Source organism: Lithobates pipiens, unplaced genomic scaffold (assembly GCF_037356315.1).
Source record: "Lithobates pipiens isolate NorthernLeopardFrog02 unplaced genomic scaffold, aLitPip1_a1.2 Scaffold_19, whole genome shotgun sequence".
In the NCBI taxonomy this organism is placed as follows: Eukaryota; Metazoa; Chordata; class Amphibia; order Anura; family Ranidae; genus Lithobates; species Lithobates pipiens.
In genome coordinates this window covers 331,081,947-331,100,308 of record NW_027507764.1, presented here as the reverse complement: position 1 = coordinate 331,100,308, position 18,362 = coordinate 331,081,947, and the positions used below count along the sequence as shown (strand labels likewise).

Here is an 18,362-nt window from a genome sequence, read left to right as displayed (position 1 = left end):
AAACAAATTCACTTCTGAATAGCAAAGAACAGTCACATAATATTTAGCAATGTGCCATATCAATTTATACACAGGGTGGAAAAATAGAACAGTAATAGAACAGTAACTTTAGATGGCTATTCAGCTATTTAGTAGTAACCATGGGTTTTTCAATGTTGAATTAACATGAGAAATTCCCCTTACACAAAATTACAGTTGTCATTGTTTCATGTAAGTAAATTATTATAGAGATCCGTGTTACTGCAATAGCTAGACCTACTATTTACTATGCTGGGTATAAAACGACAAAATATATTACAATGTGATATTAAAGTGTATTTCCAGCCAAAACATTTTCTAGTTTTTAATAGTGTAGGAAAAAGATTCAACCACTGTCATGTTTTTATCCCTGTATTTATTCATGCTGGGGAGATTCGCTCTCCATGTTTGCCCTTGTACCTATTGTAACTAGGCCATAAAATTATGGAGAATCCAAAATTTGTGACAAGGCGAGGTGAGACAGTCTATAAGTTTCCCTTTACTTTGGAGAGATATCCACTTAATTCTGTAGTGTTGTTGGAATTGAAAGTAAAGGTTCTAAACTTTCAATATTCTATCTACAAATAAAAAAGTTGCCCTAAAGTTTAGACCAATATTTACTATGCAAGGCATATGAATATATTGATATTGTAAGGTACTTCAAATAATGTTTTAATCTGTAGCCAAAACTTTCTTTTGTAGTTATGGTTTACATAAGGATTGGATGTAAGATTTTTATGGCTACTTGTTCCCCCAATGGATGGGGTTCACCTTCTGCATTTGTTTTGTTGACCACTGTCATTAAGAACAAGAGTAATAAGAAATCTAAAATTTAGTTGTCACTGGAATATGAGATGGGTACACCTGTTACAATGACAACAGTGACAGAGGGGGTTTCCTTCACTTTGGAAAGATTTCCATTCATTTCTTTGTGTCTCAGGAAGGGGAAATTTCCCTAATAGGTTACAGATACTAGTACAAACTTGATATTTTAATTTTTTTTCTGTTTCTTGTCCATTTTTATATTGCCTATTTCACATAATTTACTTCTCATGCTATTTTGTGCATCTTACCTTGCCAACATACAGCGGGTCTGTTCCTGTATACTCTTCCAGAACAAAGAACTGGTTCCATACCCAGCTTCTTTTCAGTCGGTGATGTGGGAATGGCTTGTTTTCTGATTTTTCATCCATTTGTTTCATCAGCTGACTTGGAATACCAAACCCAGCTGCAAAGTCCAGCAGCACCATGTAGTAGATATACAACCCTTGCTGGGCACAGTTCTTCAAATGTCGCATATTTTAAAAGTAATTTTTTTAATTATTTATAAAAAAAAAGAAGAAAAGCAATCCTTGGTGTAAAATAAATAGAAGAAGTAGTAAAAAAGATCTTTGATGTTGATTTAGTCTTTGATAGTCGTCTTAACAGCAGATTCCTACACAGTTGAGTAAAGAACAGAAAGTTAATATGGTATTTTCAGTTGGAATAATAATATTTTCTGCTACAAAATATAGAGCTTTTTGCAAGGGCAGCATGATATTAAAATATGAACAGTGTGTTTAGGAACAAAGGGATCTCTTATCTTCTTATATAGAACAAAGTAGCTATGGACGCAGACACATTGGGGGTTGTAGTTAGTGGGGAGGGTTACTTCACTTTGGCTACTTTGATTACAACAGGGTTCCACTATATTATTGATTTGCTGTAGTTAACAGCACGCTCTCAAAAATACAGTATTTATGATCTGAGAAGCCTTTTGAAACTGCTGAATATAAGCATTGCCTTCCAGAAAATAGAATACCTACCAAGCAATTTCCAAGGACAGATGCTTTTTTTCTTTTTCTAAATATATATTTGTTGCCACACAGTTGCACACAACAGTTTGTTTTTTTAAAGTGGATCTGTATTATTACTGACCTTAACTATTATTTTATGCAGGCTGGGGCATTCAATTGCCATGGTTCTTTTGCATTTTTTTTAGAAAAGCATAGAGGTGCTGCTAATGTGACATAGACAAAGATTTCAATGGTCAGTTAATCATTATGTGATCCACATGGGATATTGGGGGTTTGATAGTCACATGCCATTGTGTGATATGTGTGCCGGTCAGACGAACAGATTGTCTTTCTTCAAGCTGAACGTTCAGTTTAGGTAAAGGAATGTCGACATCCAGTGGAGGGAGCTTTCTCATCAGTCAAGTGGCTTTTGTTGTCATCAAGTCAGATTAGCTGGTGACCTCACTCTGTGCTATTGAACACAAAAACTTTCTCTTTCACAGTTTTGTGGGGCTTAATGAGGTGGCATTGCACTCAAGTTACTCTGTCAAAACACTCAGAACATCTTTTATAACATTAGGTCTCAAGCTGCTCTGTTTAAAGACCCTCTTCCTCGATTTGCCTTTCTCTCTTATCCTCTTTCCATCTGGCTCCCATAGGCAATTACAGCACCGTTTATTTGTGATTTGGAAACTCTAGGACAATACATTTTGTAGCAGCTTTCCACCCTAAATTTATGGTAGCTAGTGAACAGCTGCCTGTCTCCAACATCATGTATACAATTTTCTTTTCCTTTCAGTCCTTAAGCATTCAACAGAGCGATAAAAAACAGAGCATACTAAAGTACAAGTAGGTAAAGCCTTATTTGTTCGATGAAAAGAATCAACACCAGACCCCAAAATGAGAGTGTTAACGACTACAAAATTATATATAAACAATATGATAAAATGACTAATGCAAAAAATAAAAACCTTAATCATCTATCCATCAACATACCGTCTCAATGTTTTTTCTGCACTGGTACTAAAGAAATCCAATGTGATTGGTTTACTAAAGGAATAAAGATTGTTAACTTTGCAAAGTGTATTTTGACATTGCAAAGTGAATGCCCCTTTAATTTTAGTGTGAGGTAAAACTGCATTTACCTCAATATTGAAAAAGCTTACTGTCCTGTCGTTTAGTGGTCATCAACCCTGTCCTCAGGGCCCACCAACAGGCCAGGTTTGCAAGATAACTGAAATACATGACAGGTGATATCATTTGCTGCTCAGTGATTGCAGTATTCTAGTCTGCATCTCCCCAAGGTAATACATAAAACCTGGCCTGTTAGTGGGCCCTGAGGACAGGGTTGATGACCACTGCTGTAGTTCATGCAAAGCTGCATACATACAGTCTGCAACCCTTTACATAGTTCTTGTTTTTTGTTTTCCTGTTGGATTTATATGCCGAACTAGCATTGATTCACTGTACTCATAATTAAACAGGAATATGTACTGTGGTAACTTGATATGTTGTATTGTCATAATAAAATAATAATGAAAAAAATAAAATTGTAAAAGCATTTTTTTTTTTTTTACATTTCCCTTGCTCATGATTGGACACTCAGAGTGTTGAGTGTATTTACTAAACTATATGAACATACAATATGCAAAATGGACATTCACTTAGCTAAATGAACAGCCTCCAACCTTTTAGTAAAGAACCGTAATGGTTCCACTGACATTTCTGGCCTTTAAACATAAAACATATATTACAGGCATTTAAAGATTACGTGCAGTACAGTGGCTAGGTGGCTAGCACTTCCTTCTAGCAGCCCTGGTGTTGCCCGTTTCTAATCCAAATATGACACTACTATGGAGTTTGCATGTTCTCCCTGTGCCTGCATGTTTTTTTTTCCGGATACTACGGCTTTCTTCCACACTCCAAAGACATGCTGGTAGGTTAATTGGATTCTGTTAAAATTGGCACTAGTATGTGTATGAATGTACAGGCATACCACACTGGGTTTTATTTACTAAAGCTGGACAGTGCAAAATCAGGCTCCTATCTGCATAGAGACCAATGAGCTTCTAACCCCAGCTTGTTCAGCTAAGGTTTGGTAATAAAACCTGGAAGCTCATTGGTTTCTATGCAGACAGGAGCCTGATTTTGCACTTTCCAGCTTTAGTAAATAAACCCCATTGTGTACTTAAAAGTGGGGTATTAGGCACCTAAGATTGTAAGCTCCTTGAAGGTAGGGACTGATATTAATGTGCAGTATACATGTGAAGCACAGCGTAAATTGAAGGTGCTATATATAAGTACCCGTGATAATAATTATGTTTTGTGAGGCGATGCTTATAACAGCATCTGTGGGTGCTTCAAGAAGGGAGCCCAGAAAAATGTACATCCATCTTGATATACTGGTGCCCAGTGTTGAATGGAGTTCTTGCACATCAATAGTGGCTTTGGAGGTGGTAGAGTTAAGGCAAAGGACATATACGGTATGCAACATACCAGCCTCTCATTAAGTTGCAACCCCCTTTTGGGTCCTTTGGCCACCTTGCTAGTTCAACACAGCACATTATATGCTTAAAAATAGACAAACATGTTGGGAATTTGTATTAACATTTTTCTACATTCTAAACTATTCTAATCGTTCTTGTTTAATGCTTTCATTTAAATGGACCCCATTACTCTTTCACAGCATCCAAGTATAATGTGGCAAAGTTCAACTGAAAGGATGCTTGGACATTTTCACCATTATGTTCATACAAATGAAGCAGTGTTTGGACAACATATAATAGCACAGAACTTGGCTTTCAGTGCAGTGACTTTAAAAATGACCTACTGCATGGAGCTATGCCTTTGATTTAAATGGGCAATCAACTTATTTGCATGTGACAGTGCTGGGACGGGGAATGCATTGTACTGTGAATCTTATCTATTAGTGACTTCTTGTACAGTTCAGCTACTCAGTTCCCACCCACACGCTGAGTCTTCCTTATACATAGACCTATTGTGTGTGGCTGCAGCTCCAAGAGCCCATTCATGACCCCCATATGTCTGAACTGTGTGTTTTATATCAGTGTGTTTTATATCAGTGAAGCAGGAAGAGTGCTATAAACTGTAGCCTCCAATTCTAGATCTCTAGTAATTCATTTTTTATCTTAATGCATAGAATGCATTAAGATAAAAAAAAAACTTTTGCCTTTAGAACCACTTTAATGTGTATGTCAGGGTAGGAAAAAAAATACACATTACACCCACGCAATACATTCTGCAATGTTTTTCATGCTGTCTCTGCTGCACTGAAAGCTAAATCAGTGAGGTCGATTTACTAAAACTGGAGAGTGCAAGATCTGGTGCAGCTGTGCATAGTAGCCAATCAGCTTCTAACTTCAGCTTGTTCAATTAGGCTTTGACAATAGAACCTGGAAGCTGATTGGTTTCTTTGCAGAGCTGCACCAGATTTTGCCCTCTCCAGTTTTAGTAAATCAAGCCCATAGCTGTCAGCCTTGTCCAATGACCTTTGTGGACTACAGAACACTCTCTCCCCTATTTGATGAAAATGTAGAAAGGACTTCTGTAGTTCAAATATGAAGTACGTAGCCTAGAATGACAGTGCTGCTTCTCCGCTGATACAGTGCAGTGAGTAAGCGTTGCCATCCTAGGACAGGGACAGTGTTACTAGCAAGGTCACCAGGTGAAAACAAAGGATAAAAGCCTAAGAAAAGAACACAAATACATTTATTACATCTAAGGACTGGTAAGTAGTGTAGTGCAGTGTAGGTTTTCTAGGATTGCAGATAAAATTTGCCTATATTATTTTTGCTAGCTGACTGGTAAGTTTACTAGAAAATAAAAAAACAGTTTGTTTGCTCTGTGCAAAGCCCTTATATGTGCAGCTTTCTCTAAAAGCTAGCTATAAGTGGGGGTGGTTGCCATTTTAGTTTAAAATTTTCATGCATCTATTTTAAAATATTAATAATGTGCAAAGTCAACTTTCAGCTGTAGTAGAACAAGGTAAAAATCCTTGTCTATTAATTTTTTGCTGTCTGTATCCCTTTGGGAAGGCGTTCCTTCACTTCCAGTCCACGTGTAACATGACATGAAAGGAAATGTCTACAAAGTGAGGGTAGTATAGATTATATAATAACAAAGACCGCACACACACGCTCTCAGAATTTTGTCCAGCTTTCAACCACTGCTGTCCTTTCACCATGATACACATAAGTGGAAGGATGAACGCAAATCTAGGTTGACGTACATTGGGATGTCCTGGGAAATAAAAGTTGGATGGAGTTTAAACTTGCTGGTGTCTACCAAGAAGCTGTAATATACTTATAGTGTAGATGATTAAACTATCAAATTAGAGATTTGGTTGGTCCGGTATAAATGTTTTTGGATTGGCAATTTTCCTTATAATGTTTCACAAAAACAGTTTGGAAACACAATTTGGAAAATGTCTGTTATACAATCCAACCAGGTGAAACAGTGAGATTGCATTGGTTTTGCATCGTAGATAGCTGACATAAGCAAAGGTGGCACATAGTTGAATGTTCACATTGCCTAGTAAAGCTGTATTCACTCAACTTATCCATTCACGTGCAAAGGAGAATCTTGCTTCATTATTTAAAATTCCCCTACACATGAATGGGATAATTGAACATACTCTTCCTTTAGTAAATCATCCCCACAGAGATCATTCATGAAATCAATATCAAATTACACTGTTCTAGTTACATGTAATTAACAAGGAATAATTAACTGGTTGTTTATGTTGGTTGCATTTGGGAAAAAAGTCACACTTAAGTAAATCCAATGTGCGCCTAATAAAAGATGACAGGCAATACCACAGGCGTTATACATTTTTCTGGGCTCATTGTTATTCACTTAAAGACAATTAAGTGATATTCAGGACAAGATCTAAAAAAACCTCAAAACTTGCTTTTGTTGTGCAAATGTGGCCAGTGGATATAGATAATAATGGTGTGGATTCGTTTATTGTGCAATCTTTTAAAAAACTGAGAACATGTTCTGGTGTTCATTGAACCCTTGACCTTATCTGGAGGGCTGAATAGAACATATTATTCCTCCCAACACAATGTCGTGTTTATAGTAAACCAGTGGGTGTTGAGGTCTGTCTATTTCTTTATAGGCATTACTTTATAAAATTTGGAGAAACAAAAAATAAATAAATCACTTAGATCAAAAACTTTGCACTTTTTAAGAGTCTGATTTTCAACACCCATTGCTTGATATACACCACAGGAAAATTAGTAAGGGCAAAGTAAACAAAAAAATAGAATTGAGAGCATTCATTGTGGTTTTTAAAAGTTAAAAGGTAGGGAACCTAGTAACAGTCAAGCAAAGATGCATAGAATATCTTTATGACAGTAATTAACAATGAAAAAAGATTTTTAAAACATTTGGAAAACTAGTTAGAGCAAATGAAAGAGAGAATGTGTTAATGTGCATTTGGTGGGTAAATTTTCCAAACTGCATGTTCAGGCTGCAAAGTAAATATTAGTGGATAAGGTAAAGCTGTAATCAGTTCAGAAAAAATGGAACTTCCGCTTTAAGTGATGGTGACCCCTTGACGTGCCACATTTGGCATGTCATTTTTTGTGGAGGAGGGGAGCAGATACCCTCTTTTTAGAGGCATCCAGCTCCCACTTCCTCCCGGGGCTCCGCAGCGCCGGAAGGAAGTTCACATCTCCCCTCTCCATCCCTGCAATCTTCTGGGACACGTCACAGGTCCCAGAAGAGACCCTCCCTCCCCCATTCTGCACAGCAAAATGATTTTTAGTAATAATCTTAAAATGAGAACAAAGCAAGCTAGAATGTGAATGTAGATATTACAAATTGTAGTGTCCAGTCTCTTTACACTGGTGGTTGGTTCAAGAGTTGCCAACCTAAATCCATAGCCACTAGCAGAAGGCTCCCCTTACACTCGGGATCAATGGTAAGAGACATGCTTCTTACAGTACAATTCAAAGGAAGGAATGCGCCATTACAACTGCTGTGTAAAGAATGCCACCTGTACAGTCAACTAAAAAATAATTGGTGTCAGTGGTTACTTACGTAAGAGGAAAAGCTTCACTGGTTCCATGCGACTATCTCAGCCCTACTAACCTCTGGATAAGTTCCAGGGTTCCATGTGTGCACTAAAATTTCAACTTTAATACTGGTCATGCATCCTACTAGAAACAATCATAAGTTTGGTTGTTACGAATGGTCTTTGGTTAAAATGAATCATTTAACACAGTAAAGAAAGACTTAGATTTGGTCAATTAGGTTAGATTTCACATCACACTTTTTTACTGCAGTGTGTGTTTTGCTGCACAAAATTTATTCCCCTGTGTGTAAGTGTACTGCTAAAGATCAGATTGAAAAAAAAAAAAGATTATGCATACAAATTTAAACAAATAAGAAAATTACATTATATTGCCCTTATATTATTATAGGCTTTCATTTGCAAAATTATGCAACTGAGACTTATTTACTGTATATATGCAGTATTCTTTTAGAATTAGGTTTCTAAATGTGTATTTTCCTATGTGAGAGCACAGGTTCCCTGATTAGCAGTTCATTTTTAGATATTATTAATCTCATGCCTATATACTGTATTTTCCTTCTATTAAATTCATAACTTTCATTATGCTTACATATTTTTATAAGTTTCAAATGATACTGGTTTTGTTAAATAAAATGGCCATATTTACCATTCACATTCATCTGTCATTTTAGTCTCATCTTGTCACTCTGTCACCTTGTTTTAAAGTATTCTTCTCAGTTCCCATTTTTTCAAAAAGTGATGCCAGATTTAAACTACAGATGGCGGTACCTCTGTATGTGGGTAGATGCAGCGTGGTGCAGCGGCAGAAAACACACAGGGTCCTAGTGCAGTGAAACAGAATTATATTGTAACTGAAGTTTAGCAATACAGAACAGGTCCAGCGGGAAGACCAGACGCGACCAGGAGAACTAACACCATATAACAGTGGTGTGTCAGTAGAAGCAGGCCTCAGGTGTGTCGACAGCATCTATCTCAAAAGGGGGAAAGCAGCCTGACCAGTCTAAGCCCAAGTGAGGAGGCTTTCAGAAGAATGGTTCCTGTGCTTTCCTTACTCCTCTAGAACCTCTCCCTGACTCTATGCACTTTCCCTGTGAGATGGGTAACCTGTCCCTTCTGTAGCCACATGCAAAATGTGTGCCAAACCTGGGAGCCAGGGTCTTAAATAGACTCTGCCTGACCAATATGGCTGCCAAAATCACATGTGGTGCAAGCCCCTAATCAGATGCTACCTCTCTGTGACCGATGAAACCATAGCAGAACAAGGGTCCACTCAATTCCCTCCTCTACCTGCATTGCTGCTGCAAATAAGCACAACTTGCAGTGGAGAAAATAGATTGTACCTGCCTACAATCCACCACTTTACACAGTAAAGAACAACATGAACCAAAATAAACATGGTTAAGGCAAGGACAATAACATTTCAAACAACATAATCAGAGTACTTTTCAGGAAGCTGCCCGCAGTTAGACTGTATGGCGCGGCAGGTTTAAGTGTCTTCTTTGAAGTCATCTTCTGTTGGTGTTTCTGGAGACTTGGGTAGATTAGGATCATTAGGGCCAATCACACCTCCTTCACCCAGGCTCAGGGCTGACTTCTTGGAAGAGTCTAGACAATCAGTTGGGTCCATAGGGGCTTCTGGTCTGTCCACAGACACTGCACTGGGGCTTCCTTCTTCTGAGTCTGCAGGAGCTGGAGGATCCAGCATGAGAGGTTCTGGTGGAAACCGGTTCCGGTGGAGAAATCTCCTGATAGGGTTGTGACTCTCCGAGATCATGTCATATACTGGATTTGGGGGAAAGGGCTGCTTCTCAGCCTGATAGGGGGTGTGCTTCCACTTAGGATCCAATTTATTGCCTCTTTCACTTTTGGTATTCTTCACCAACACCCAGTTTTTCACCAGTGTTTGATATGATTCTCAAAGGTTTTGGAGAGAATGAAAATTATGATATAGTCCAAGTAGACTAACACAGTCTCAGAGTTGAAATCTCACAGACATCTCTCCATCAAGTGCTGAAATATGCTGGGGGCATTACCTGAAGGCCAGGAGATTTAATTCAAACAGTTCCAGAAGTATGATAATGGCAGTCTTTTCACAGTCTTGGTCTCTCACTGAGACTTGCCAATAGCCATCTCCTGGGATTGCTTTGTATCGGCATAGACTGTCAGAAGGCTCATGCAGATAGCAGAGGAATGAGAGAGGAGGCATAAATTGTACTAGGTGCTTTGGATAGAGTCAATAGCATACTATAGAAGGATATGCTATAGTGGCAGGGGCAAACCATCCTTATGGAAGCCTCCTCACTTGGGTACAGACTGGCTAGGCTGCATTACACCTCTCAAGACAGATGCTGTCGGCACACCTGAGGCCTACTTTTACTGACACACTGCTGTTATATGCTGCTAGTTCTCCTGGTTGATTTGCCTTCCCACTGGGCCTGTTCTGTATTGCCGAATTTCAGTTATAATATAATTTGGTTTCTCTGTACTGGGACTAGCTTTCCAAGTCAAGGGTGGAGAAATACTTGGCTTTGCCCAGTGCAGTGTGTGACTCCTCCAACCGGATTAATAGGTAGGCATCCCAGTGGGCACTGGGCACAGGCATTTATTTTGTGGCAGTCCACACAAAATCTCGGACTTCACAGGTGCAGTGTGGTATGGCAGGAGAAAACAATCAGTCCCAGGGCAGAGAAACAGAATTATATTGTAAATGAAGTTTGGCCATACAGAACAGATGTCACAGGACTGCAACCTGACTGGGAGAACTCACAGCATATAACAGCGGTGTGTAAGTAGAAGAACAGCATCTGTCTCGAGGGGTGGAATGCAGCCTAGCTAGTCTGTACCCAAGTGAGGAGGCTTCCAGAAGGATGGCATGCCCCTGTGCTTTCCCTACTCTCCTTGATGCTACGCACTTTAACTGCTAGATGGATAACTTGTCCCTACTCTAACCACACGCCAGGATCTTAAATAGACTATGCCTGACCCAAGACTGCATGAAACTATTGAAATTACATGTGAGACCACTCTGGGGTTTAGGGCTTTAGTCTTAAAGGTATGTGCAAGCACCTCTAACACTGGCACTTTAGACTTTAGAATGGTAGATAGTTTATAAAGACTTGGGAACTCACCAGTTTTCTTTCAGCCAATTATAATAAATTAGTTTAGGTCCAGATATTACCCACTGTGTGTGTTCTCCCTCTTTATGCACAACAAGCCACTTTTACAACATGTTTGCAATGAATACCGTACATTAAATATTTTAAGATGAAGAAGTGAAGAGAAAAGGGTGTAGCTTTTAATATGTATATGCTTATACAGAGAAACTGTTTAAAAAAATAATTTAACAAGGGACCCTGTCACTCCCCTTAGGTGGTCGTTCCTCAAACTCATAACTGCATGAAGCCCAATTATTTTAAAATTGTTTTTCTATTGAAACAATAGACTCTCCACTGTTCTGAAAACAACTAACTGTGAATTGAGACTAATATTTTGACAGCCATACAGTAGCTACTCTCAAGTTTTCATTTGATATGTCTAATAAATTTAACTGAGAAAAAAACAAACTAATTATACGGCTCTTTTAATGACACAGACATATACAATACTTAAAGTGGAAGTTCACCCTAATACTAAACTCTCTAAATCTACTGGCATCCACAATCTTAACCCTGTAAAGTAGAAATCACTATACATATCTTTTCTGAAGCCGCTCTGGTACGTTCAGTAGCAGAAGTTCTGTGCAGGACACCAGATGTGAAATGCCTGGGAATTGACATCACCCATAGAGTTACTATGGGGCTGTCTCTGCACCCGCCTCCACAGCGAAGCCACCACTGACAGCTCAGCATGCGACCGGACCGGATCGGCTTCAGAAAAGGTATGCACTGTATAGTGATTTCTTCTATACAGGGCTCGATAGGGTAGTCTTAGATTGTGGATGCCATTAGATGTAGAGCTTTTAGTATTAGGGTGGACTTCTACTTTAAGTATTATCAAGATCCTAAGGTTCATCAACACCTCCATTTAATGGTGTGTGTACCTTTTGCTTCAAATTGTCACCTTTTTTTTAGCCAAGACTGGTATGAATTGGTATCAAAGTATTGGTATGGTAAGGTACATATCCATCTGATAGTTCAGATGTGGTGAGAATAGTTTTTGCGGTTACCTCGGTTAAGGGTAGCTAATGATTAAAGCGAAGTGATTATAGTTTTGGGTCCAATTTATTCCATTTTTATACATTTGAAACCCATGTTTTACAACTCTATTTACAATATCTCTCCCTCATTTCAGGTGGATTGGTTTGCTAAAAGATAATGGGATTGATTTAAAATGTAATAAAGGCAAATAGGCTGTTCACTTTTCAAGGTAATTTGCCACTGAGCTTAGTAGATGTGTTGATGGTTCACTTTGCAAAAAATACCATACCACGTGCCAGAAAAACAAAACAAAAAAAACACAGCATTTTCAATTGTACGTGATTGTATGATAGAAGTTAGCTAAGCTTTATTCACCTAGCTCTGGGGCAAATTCTCTTGCAAAGTGCAACTTCCCTTGCAAAGCAACAGCCTTTTTGTCTTTAGTAAATCAGTACCAAGGCTGAATTATTTAACAGTGCCCGCAGCTATGGAGGTAAGTTATGGTTTGTTCTAAAGTCCATTTACAGTTTGTTAAGAATAGGTAAACATTTGAGTGTCTGTAACCTGGCCAACAAATTCATTGTGAGCTCCTTCTACAGGCTCAAAAATGTAATGTAAAATATTCATATGCAGTATGTATTGTTTCATATTTTTTGACTTGTAATAAAAAATACATTTTATTTTTAGTTCTGAAAGATGTACAAAAGTATTTTTTCTTTTTTTTCGATGTACAAAACTACTTTGTTGTGTTTCAAAACAGAATTTCAAAACATTGGATAAAACAGCTCAGGAGGAAGCACAGATATCCATGCAATTTTATGTTTGTTTACAACCATGCTGGAGCATTCTGTATTCAGTGTCTAAGCTGCTTATAATGTGACTTGTCATTTAAGAAATATAGATGTAAATGGGCCAGTTACCGGTTCATTATCCAATAGAAATCAAGTGGCAGATGTAATTTCTTTCACGCTGAAAGATGAACTTTTTAGTCTCTGTGTTATGTGGTTAACATGATTGCCATAATTTTTGCAAAAAATGTATAAGGCAATGTCAGAAGCAATATAGTTATTATGCATGAATGTCTTTTAAAACTTACAAAGGCAAGGACTCAAAGGGTTTGAAATACAAATAAGGACCACATTTAAAAAATACTTTGTACTATACATTACCATTCTATTAGTGTATTTAAAAATAGATGCAATTAAACATGTCCTACAGCTTCAGGCCTTATTTTACTGCGGTTGCACCCATTCTGATGATTTCCTAAGTTTTTAAGAGCAAATTGCTTTAAACATTACTTAATCTTGTTATAGAGGACTATATAATAATTAAATACATTGGATATCGAAGTGGCTGTAAACCCTCACATTTCCCCAGGGAAGTGAATGGCCTCAGGTGATACACAGAGATAAAATACATCCCCCTACATAAGTTGTAAATGTATAACTGATGTCTTCTCTTCTCTACAGCCATTCAAAGTGCTGAATTTTAAAGCTTGCCAGAAAGTTCAGAAAAAAAGGGGATGGAAAGCTTAAAGTGCAGTCTGCAGAGCTCAGTAAGGAGAGCTCTGACAGCTAATTGGAGGGAAAGGACACAGCCCCTTCACACAGCATACAGGAACAAAGCTGAGGCCGTCAATCAGCTGGAGGCCCTTCCCCATCACCATGTTTCTCTTGTTGTCAGGAGGACTTGTCAGAAGTAATTCATGTCAGCAAGAGGAATTGTGCCCCATCGCTGATGTTAGTGGGAGGAATTGTGCACCATCACTGGTCCCGATTGTTGGTGTCTTTGGGAGTAATTTTGCCCCCATTGTTGATGTCATTGGGAGGAATTGTGCCCCATTGTTGGTGCCTTTGGGAGGAATCGTGCCCCCATTGTTGATGTCATTGGGAGGAATTGTGCCCTGTTGTTGGTGCCTTTGGGAGGAATCGTGCCCCCATTGTTGATGTCGTTGGGAGGAATTGTGCCCCATTGTTGGTCCCAATTTTTGGTGTCTTTGAGAGGAATTGTGCCTCTATTGTTGATGTCATTGGGAGGAATTGTGCCCCATCGTTGGTGTCATCGGGCCCAATTGTTGGTGTCATTGGGAGGAATTGTGTCCCATCTTTGGTGTTACGAGGGAGGAATTATGCCCCAACGGCTGGATAAAAACAAGCAGTGAGCTTCCTAAACTTTAAAGGATTGTTCTATAGAAGAATGCTACAAAAGTGAATATAAACACTAGGCTTCCACATAGTGTTTACATCAGGAGTGTCGTGATGTCACCGCACTTCCTGTCAGTATGTAGTCTTGGATTCCAGCTTCTCCCCATAGCAGATCACTGCTATAGTGATCTATTGCTGGGTGATCGGGAGCAGTGATCTCTGTCATGTTTCAGTAAGCCCACCCCCCTACAGTTAGAACATGTTGAGGAAACACACTTAACCCGTTGATGACTTCCTAGTGTTAACCCCCTCCCTGCCAGTGTAATTTTTGCATTGAACAGTGCATTTTTAAAGCATCAATCTAATAATGTCACTGGCCCCCAAAACATGTCATTCAGGGTCAGATTTGTCCGCCCCAATGCCGCAGTCCCGTTAAAAATAGCAAAGATCGCCTCCAAAACAAAAATGGTCTTTTTTAGTTACCCTCTTCCTTTCTCAGTCAAAGTTACTTGTTAAAGTGTGTCATCACATGGTTAAAGGCCCTGGTAGGACCAACTCTATGTTTATTTTCTATAGATTGGCAAGTACATGGGTTAAGGTGATGTGAACAGTAGTGGCTATATATAAACCGATATGTACAGTGGTGTGAAAAAGTGTTTGCCCCCTTCCTCATTTCCTGTTCCTTTGCATGTTTGTCACACTTAAGTGTTTCGGAAACATCAAACCAATTTAAACAATAGTCAAGGACAACACAAGTAAACACAAAATGCAATTTGTAAATGAAGATGTTTATTATTAAAGGTGAAAAAAAATCCAAACCATCATGGCCCTGTGTGAAAAAGTGATTGCCCCCTAAACCTAATAACTGGTTGGGCCACCCTTAGCAGCAACAACTGCAACCAAGCATTTGCGATAACGTGCAATGAGGCTTTTACAGCGTCCTGGAGGAATTTTGGCCCACTCATCTTTGCAGAATTGTCCTAATTCAGTTACATTAGAGGGTTTTCGAGCATGGACGGCCTTTTTAAGGTCATACCACAACATCTCAATAGGATTCAGGTCAGGACTTTGGCTAGGCCACTCCAAAGTCTTCATTTTGTTTTTCTTCAGCCATTCGGTGGTGGACTTGCTGGTGTGTTTAGGATCATTGTCCTGCTGCAGAACCCAAGTTCGTTTCAGCTTGAGTACACGAACAGATGGTCGGACATTCTCCTTCAGGATCTCTTGGTAGACAGCAGAATTCATAGTTCCTTTTATCACGGCAAGTCTTCCAGGTCCTGAAGCAGCAAAACAGCCCCAGACCATCACACTACCACCACCATATTTTACTGTTGGTATAATGTTCTTTTTATGAAATGCAGTGTTCCTTCTACGCCAGATATACTTGGACACACACCTTCCAAAGAGTTCCACTTTTGTCTCATCGGTCCACAGAATGTTGTCCCAAAAGTCTTGGGGATCATCAAGATGTGTTGTGGAGAAATTGAGACGAGCTTTGATGTTCTTTTTGCTCAGCAGTGGTTTTCTCCTTGGAACTCTGCCATGCAGGCCATTTTTGCCCAGTCTTTTCCTGATGGTGGAGGCATGAACGCTGACCTTAACTGAGGCAAGTGAGGCCTGCAGTTCCTTGGACGTTGTTGTGGGGTCTTTTGTGACCTCTTAGATGAGTCGTCGCTGCGCTCTTGGGGTCATTTTGGGCGGCCGGCCACTCCTGGGAAGGTTCACCACTGTTCCATGTCTTCGCCATTTGTGGATAATGGCTCTCACTGTGGTTCGCTGGATTCCCAAAGCTTTGGAAATGGCTTTATAACCCTTTCCAGACTGATAGATCTCAATTACTTTCTTTCTCAATTGTTCCTGAATTTCTTTGGGTCTCGGCATGATGTGTAGCTTTTAAGGATCTTCTGGTGGACCTTACTGTGTCAAGCAGCTCCTATTTAAGTGATGCCTTGATTGTGAACAGGTGTGGCAATAATCAGGCCTGGGTGTGGCTAGAGAAATTGAACTCAGGTGTGGACAACCACAGTTATAGTATGTTTTAACAAGGGGGGCAATCACTTTTTCAGACAGGGCCATGATGGTTTGGATTTTTTTTCACCTTTAATAATAAACACCTTCATTTACAAATTGCATTTTGTGTTTACTTGTGTTGTCCTTGACTATTGTTTAAATTGGTTTGATGTTCCGAAACACTTAAGTGTGACAAACATGCAAAGGAACAGGAAATGAGGAAGGGGGCAAATACTTTTTCACACCACTGTAAGTATGGGACCTAGTATTATAGCTTATCCAAACTCTAATTGAAGTATTTATTAATACTTATTTAAATACTCTTTACATTCAGTTACCTTGTACATCTCCACATCCCAACACATGTGCCTATTTTGTGGCTTTCACCCAGCACCAGTGTCCCCGGTTATCACCTCCATTTGGAGGGTGCCTTTTTGTAGTCACAATCTCACTGGCATAGGTGAGTGTTGAAATTCTTTGATCAAACACTATATTATTGGTGAGTTCATGTATACACATGCACGCGTTTACCTCAATACTTAGAATTTGTACTGTATTCTAAATAAAATATGTCTTTCTAACTAGAAATATTGAAGCTCCTGAAGAAGCGACAGTTCAGGTCACGAAACGTGTAGAGCAAGCAATTATTTTTAATCTATGAGGATTGTGGGAACAACCCAGATGAATACATACACCTCAGTGTGGGCATTTTCTCAGCATTGCCCCACAGGAAATATATGACTTAAGTATATCCTCCAGGACAAACCACTGTGTCCCATAACTTTTTATAATCAATGTGTTGTATATGTATGAATTTTATGTGACCTATTAAAATGTGTTATTATTTTTATACGTGCCTACAAAGTCCATTATTCCCAAATTTCAGCCTTTATAGATTATGTAGGATGTGGCACATTTATACCAAAGGTGTATGATTACCACCTGTGGGGAATGCAATCAATTGCATTTCATCATTAACCCCTTCCCGCCAAGCATACGCAGGTGTGTGTACTCGGGTTTCGGGGGTTATACCGGGATGATGCCCACAATTGCAGGCATCATCCCAGTACTGTTTTTCAGAGCGGGCGATCGGCTTTCCAGCCATAATGACCGATGTGGCTAAAAGCCGCTTGGCTGTTATGCCGGAGGAGCGGGAGGGGACTTCCTCCCCTCCCGCCGCCTCCCGCCGCTCTTACCGGGGCTCCCGTTCAACCGGTAGCCCCGATCCACAAACCACCGCTTCTGGCGGCTAGGGACAGACTGGAATGAAGCCATAAGCTGATATAAACACGGAAGCCACGTCATGATGTCACTTCCCGTTTACTCGGCTGCCAATGGAGCCGGATTTAAAAAAAACACAGTATTCAGAATCGCCGAAAACGGTGATCTGAATACTTTGAAGTGTAAAGGAGTCCTCCATAAAGAGTACCTGTCACCACCTATTACTGTCACAAGGGATGTTTACATTCCTTGTGACAGCAATAAAGGTGATAAGAACAATTTATTAATTTTAAATTAAATTAAATAAATAATAAAAACATTTTTTAAAGCGCCCCCATCGTCGCAAGCTTGCATAGCAAAGAAAACGCATACGGAAGTCGCGCCTGCATATGGAAACGGTGTTCAAATCACACATGTGAGGTATCGCCGCAATCATCAGAGCGAGAGCAATAATTCTTGCACTAGACCTCCTCTGTAACTCTAAGCTGGTAACCGGAATTTTTTTTTAAATCGTCGCCTATTGAGATTTTTAGTTTGTCGTCATTCCACAAGTGCATGCAATTATAAAGTGTGACATGTTTTGGTATCTATTTACTCGGCGCAACATTATCTTTCACATTATGCAAAAAAATTGGGCTAATTTTACTGTTTCGTTTTTTTTAAATTCATGAAAGTGTCCCTTTTCCCAAAAAGTTGCATTTAAAACACCGCTGTGCAAATACCGTGTGACATAAAATATTGCAACAATCGCTATTTTATTCTCTAGAGTCTCTGCTAAAAAATATATATAATGTTTGGGGGTTCCAAGTAATTTTCTAGCAAAAAATATGGATTTTAACTTGTAAACACCAAATGTCAAAAATAGGCTTAGCCATGAAAGGGTTTAATATGTGGCTTGTTTTATTCTGGATGGGGAGTGCGGACAGACTTCTTTGCCAGCACCTGGAGAATCCACAGTAAAGGAGAGGCTTTGGTCTTTAGAATGTTCCTCAGCTTA

General features: G+C 39.3%; 1 protein-coding gene across 2 annotated transcripts in view; it reads right to left on the bottom strand.

The window, feature by feature from the left end:
* CDH20 (cadherin 20) overlaps positions 1 to 18,362 on the bottom strand; it is a 545,380-nt gene that overhangs the window by 121,353 nt on the left and 405,665 nt on the right. For both annotated transcript variants that reach the window (XM_077492049.1, XM_077492048.1), the window contains one exon: positions 1,092 to 1,453. In XM_077492049.1, coding sequence (XP_077348175.1) covers positions 1,092 to 1,316 — 225 coding nt within the window. In that variant the 5' untranslated portion in view covers positions 1,317 to 1,453. The remainder of the gene's footprint in view (positions 1 to 1,091; positions 1,454 to 18,362) is intronic.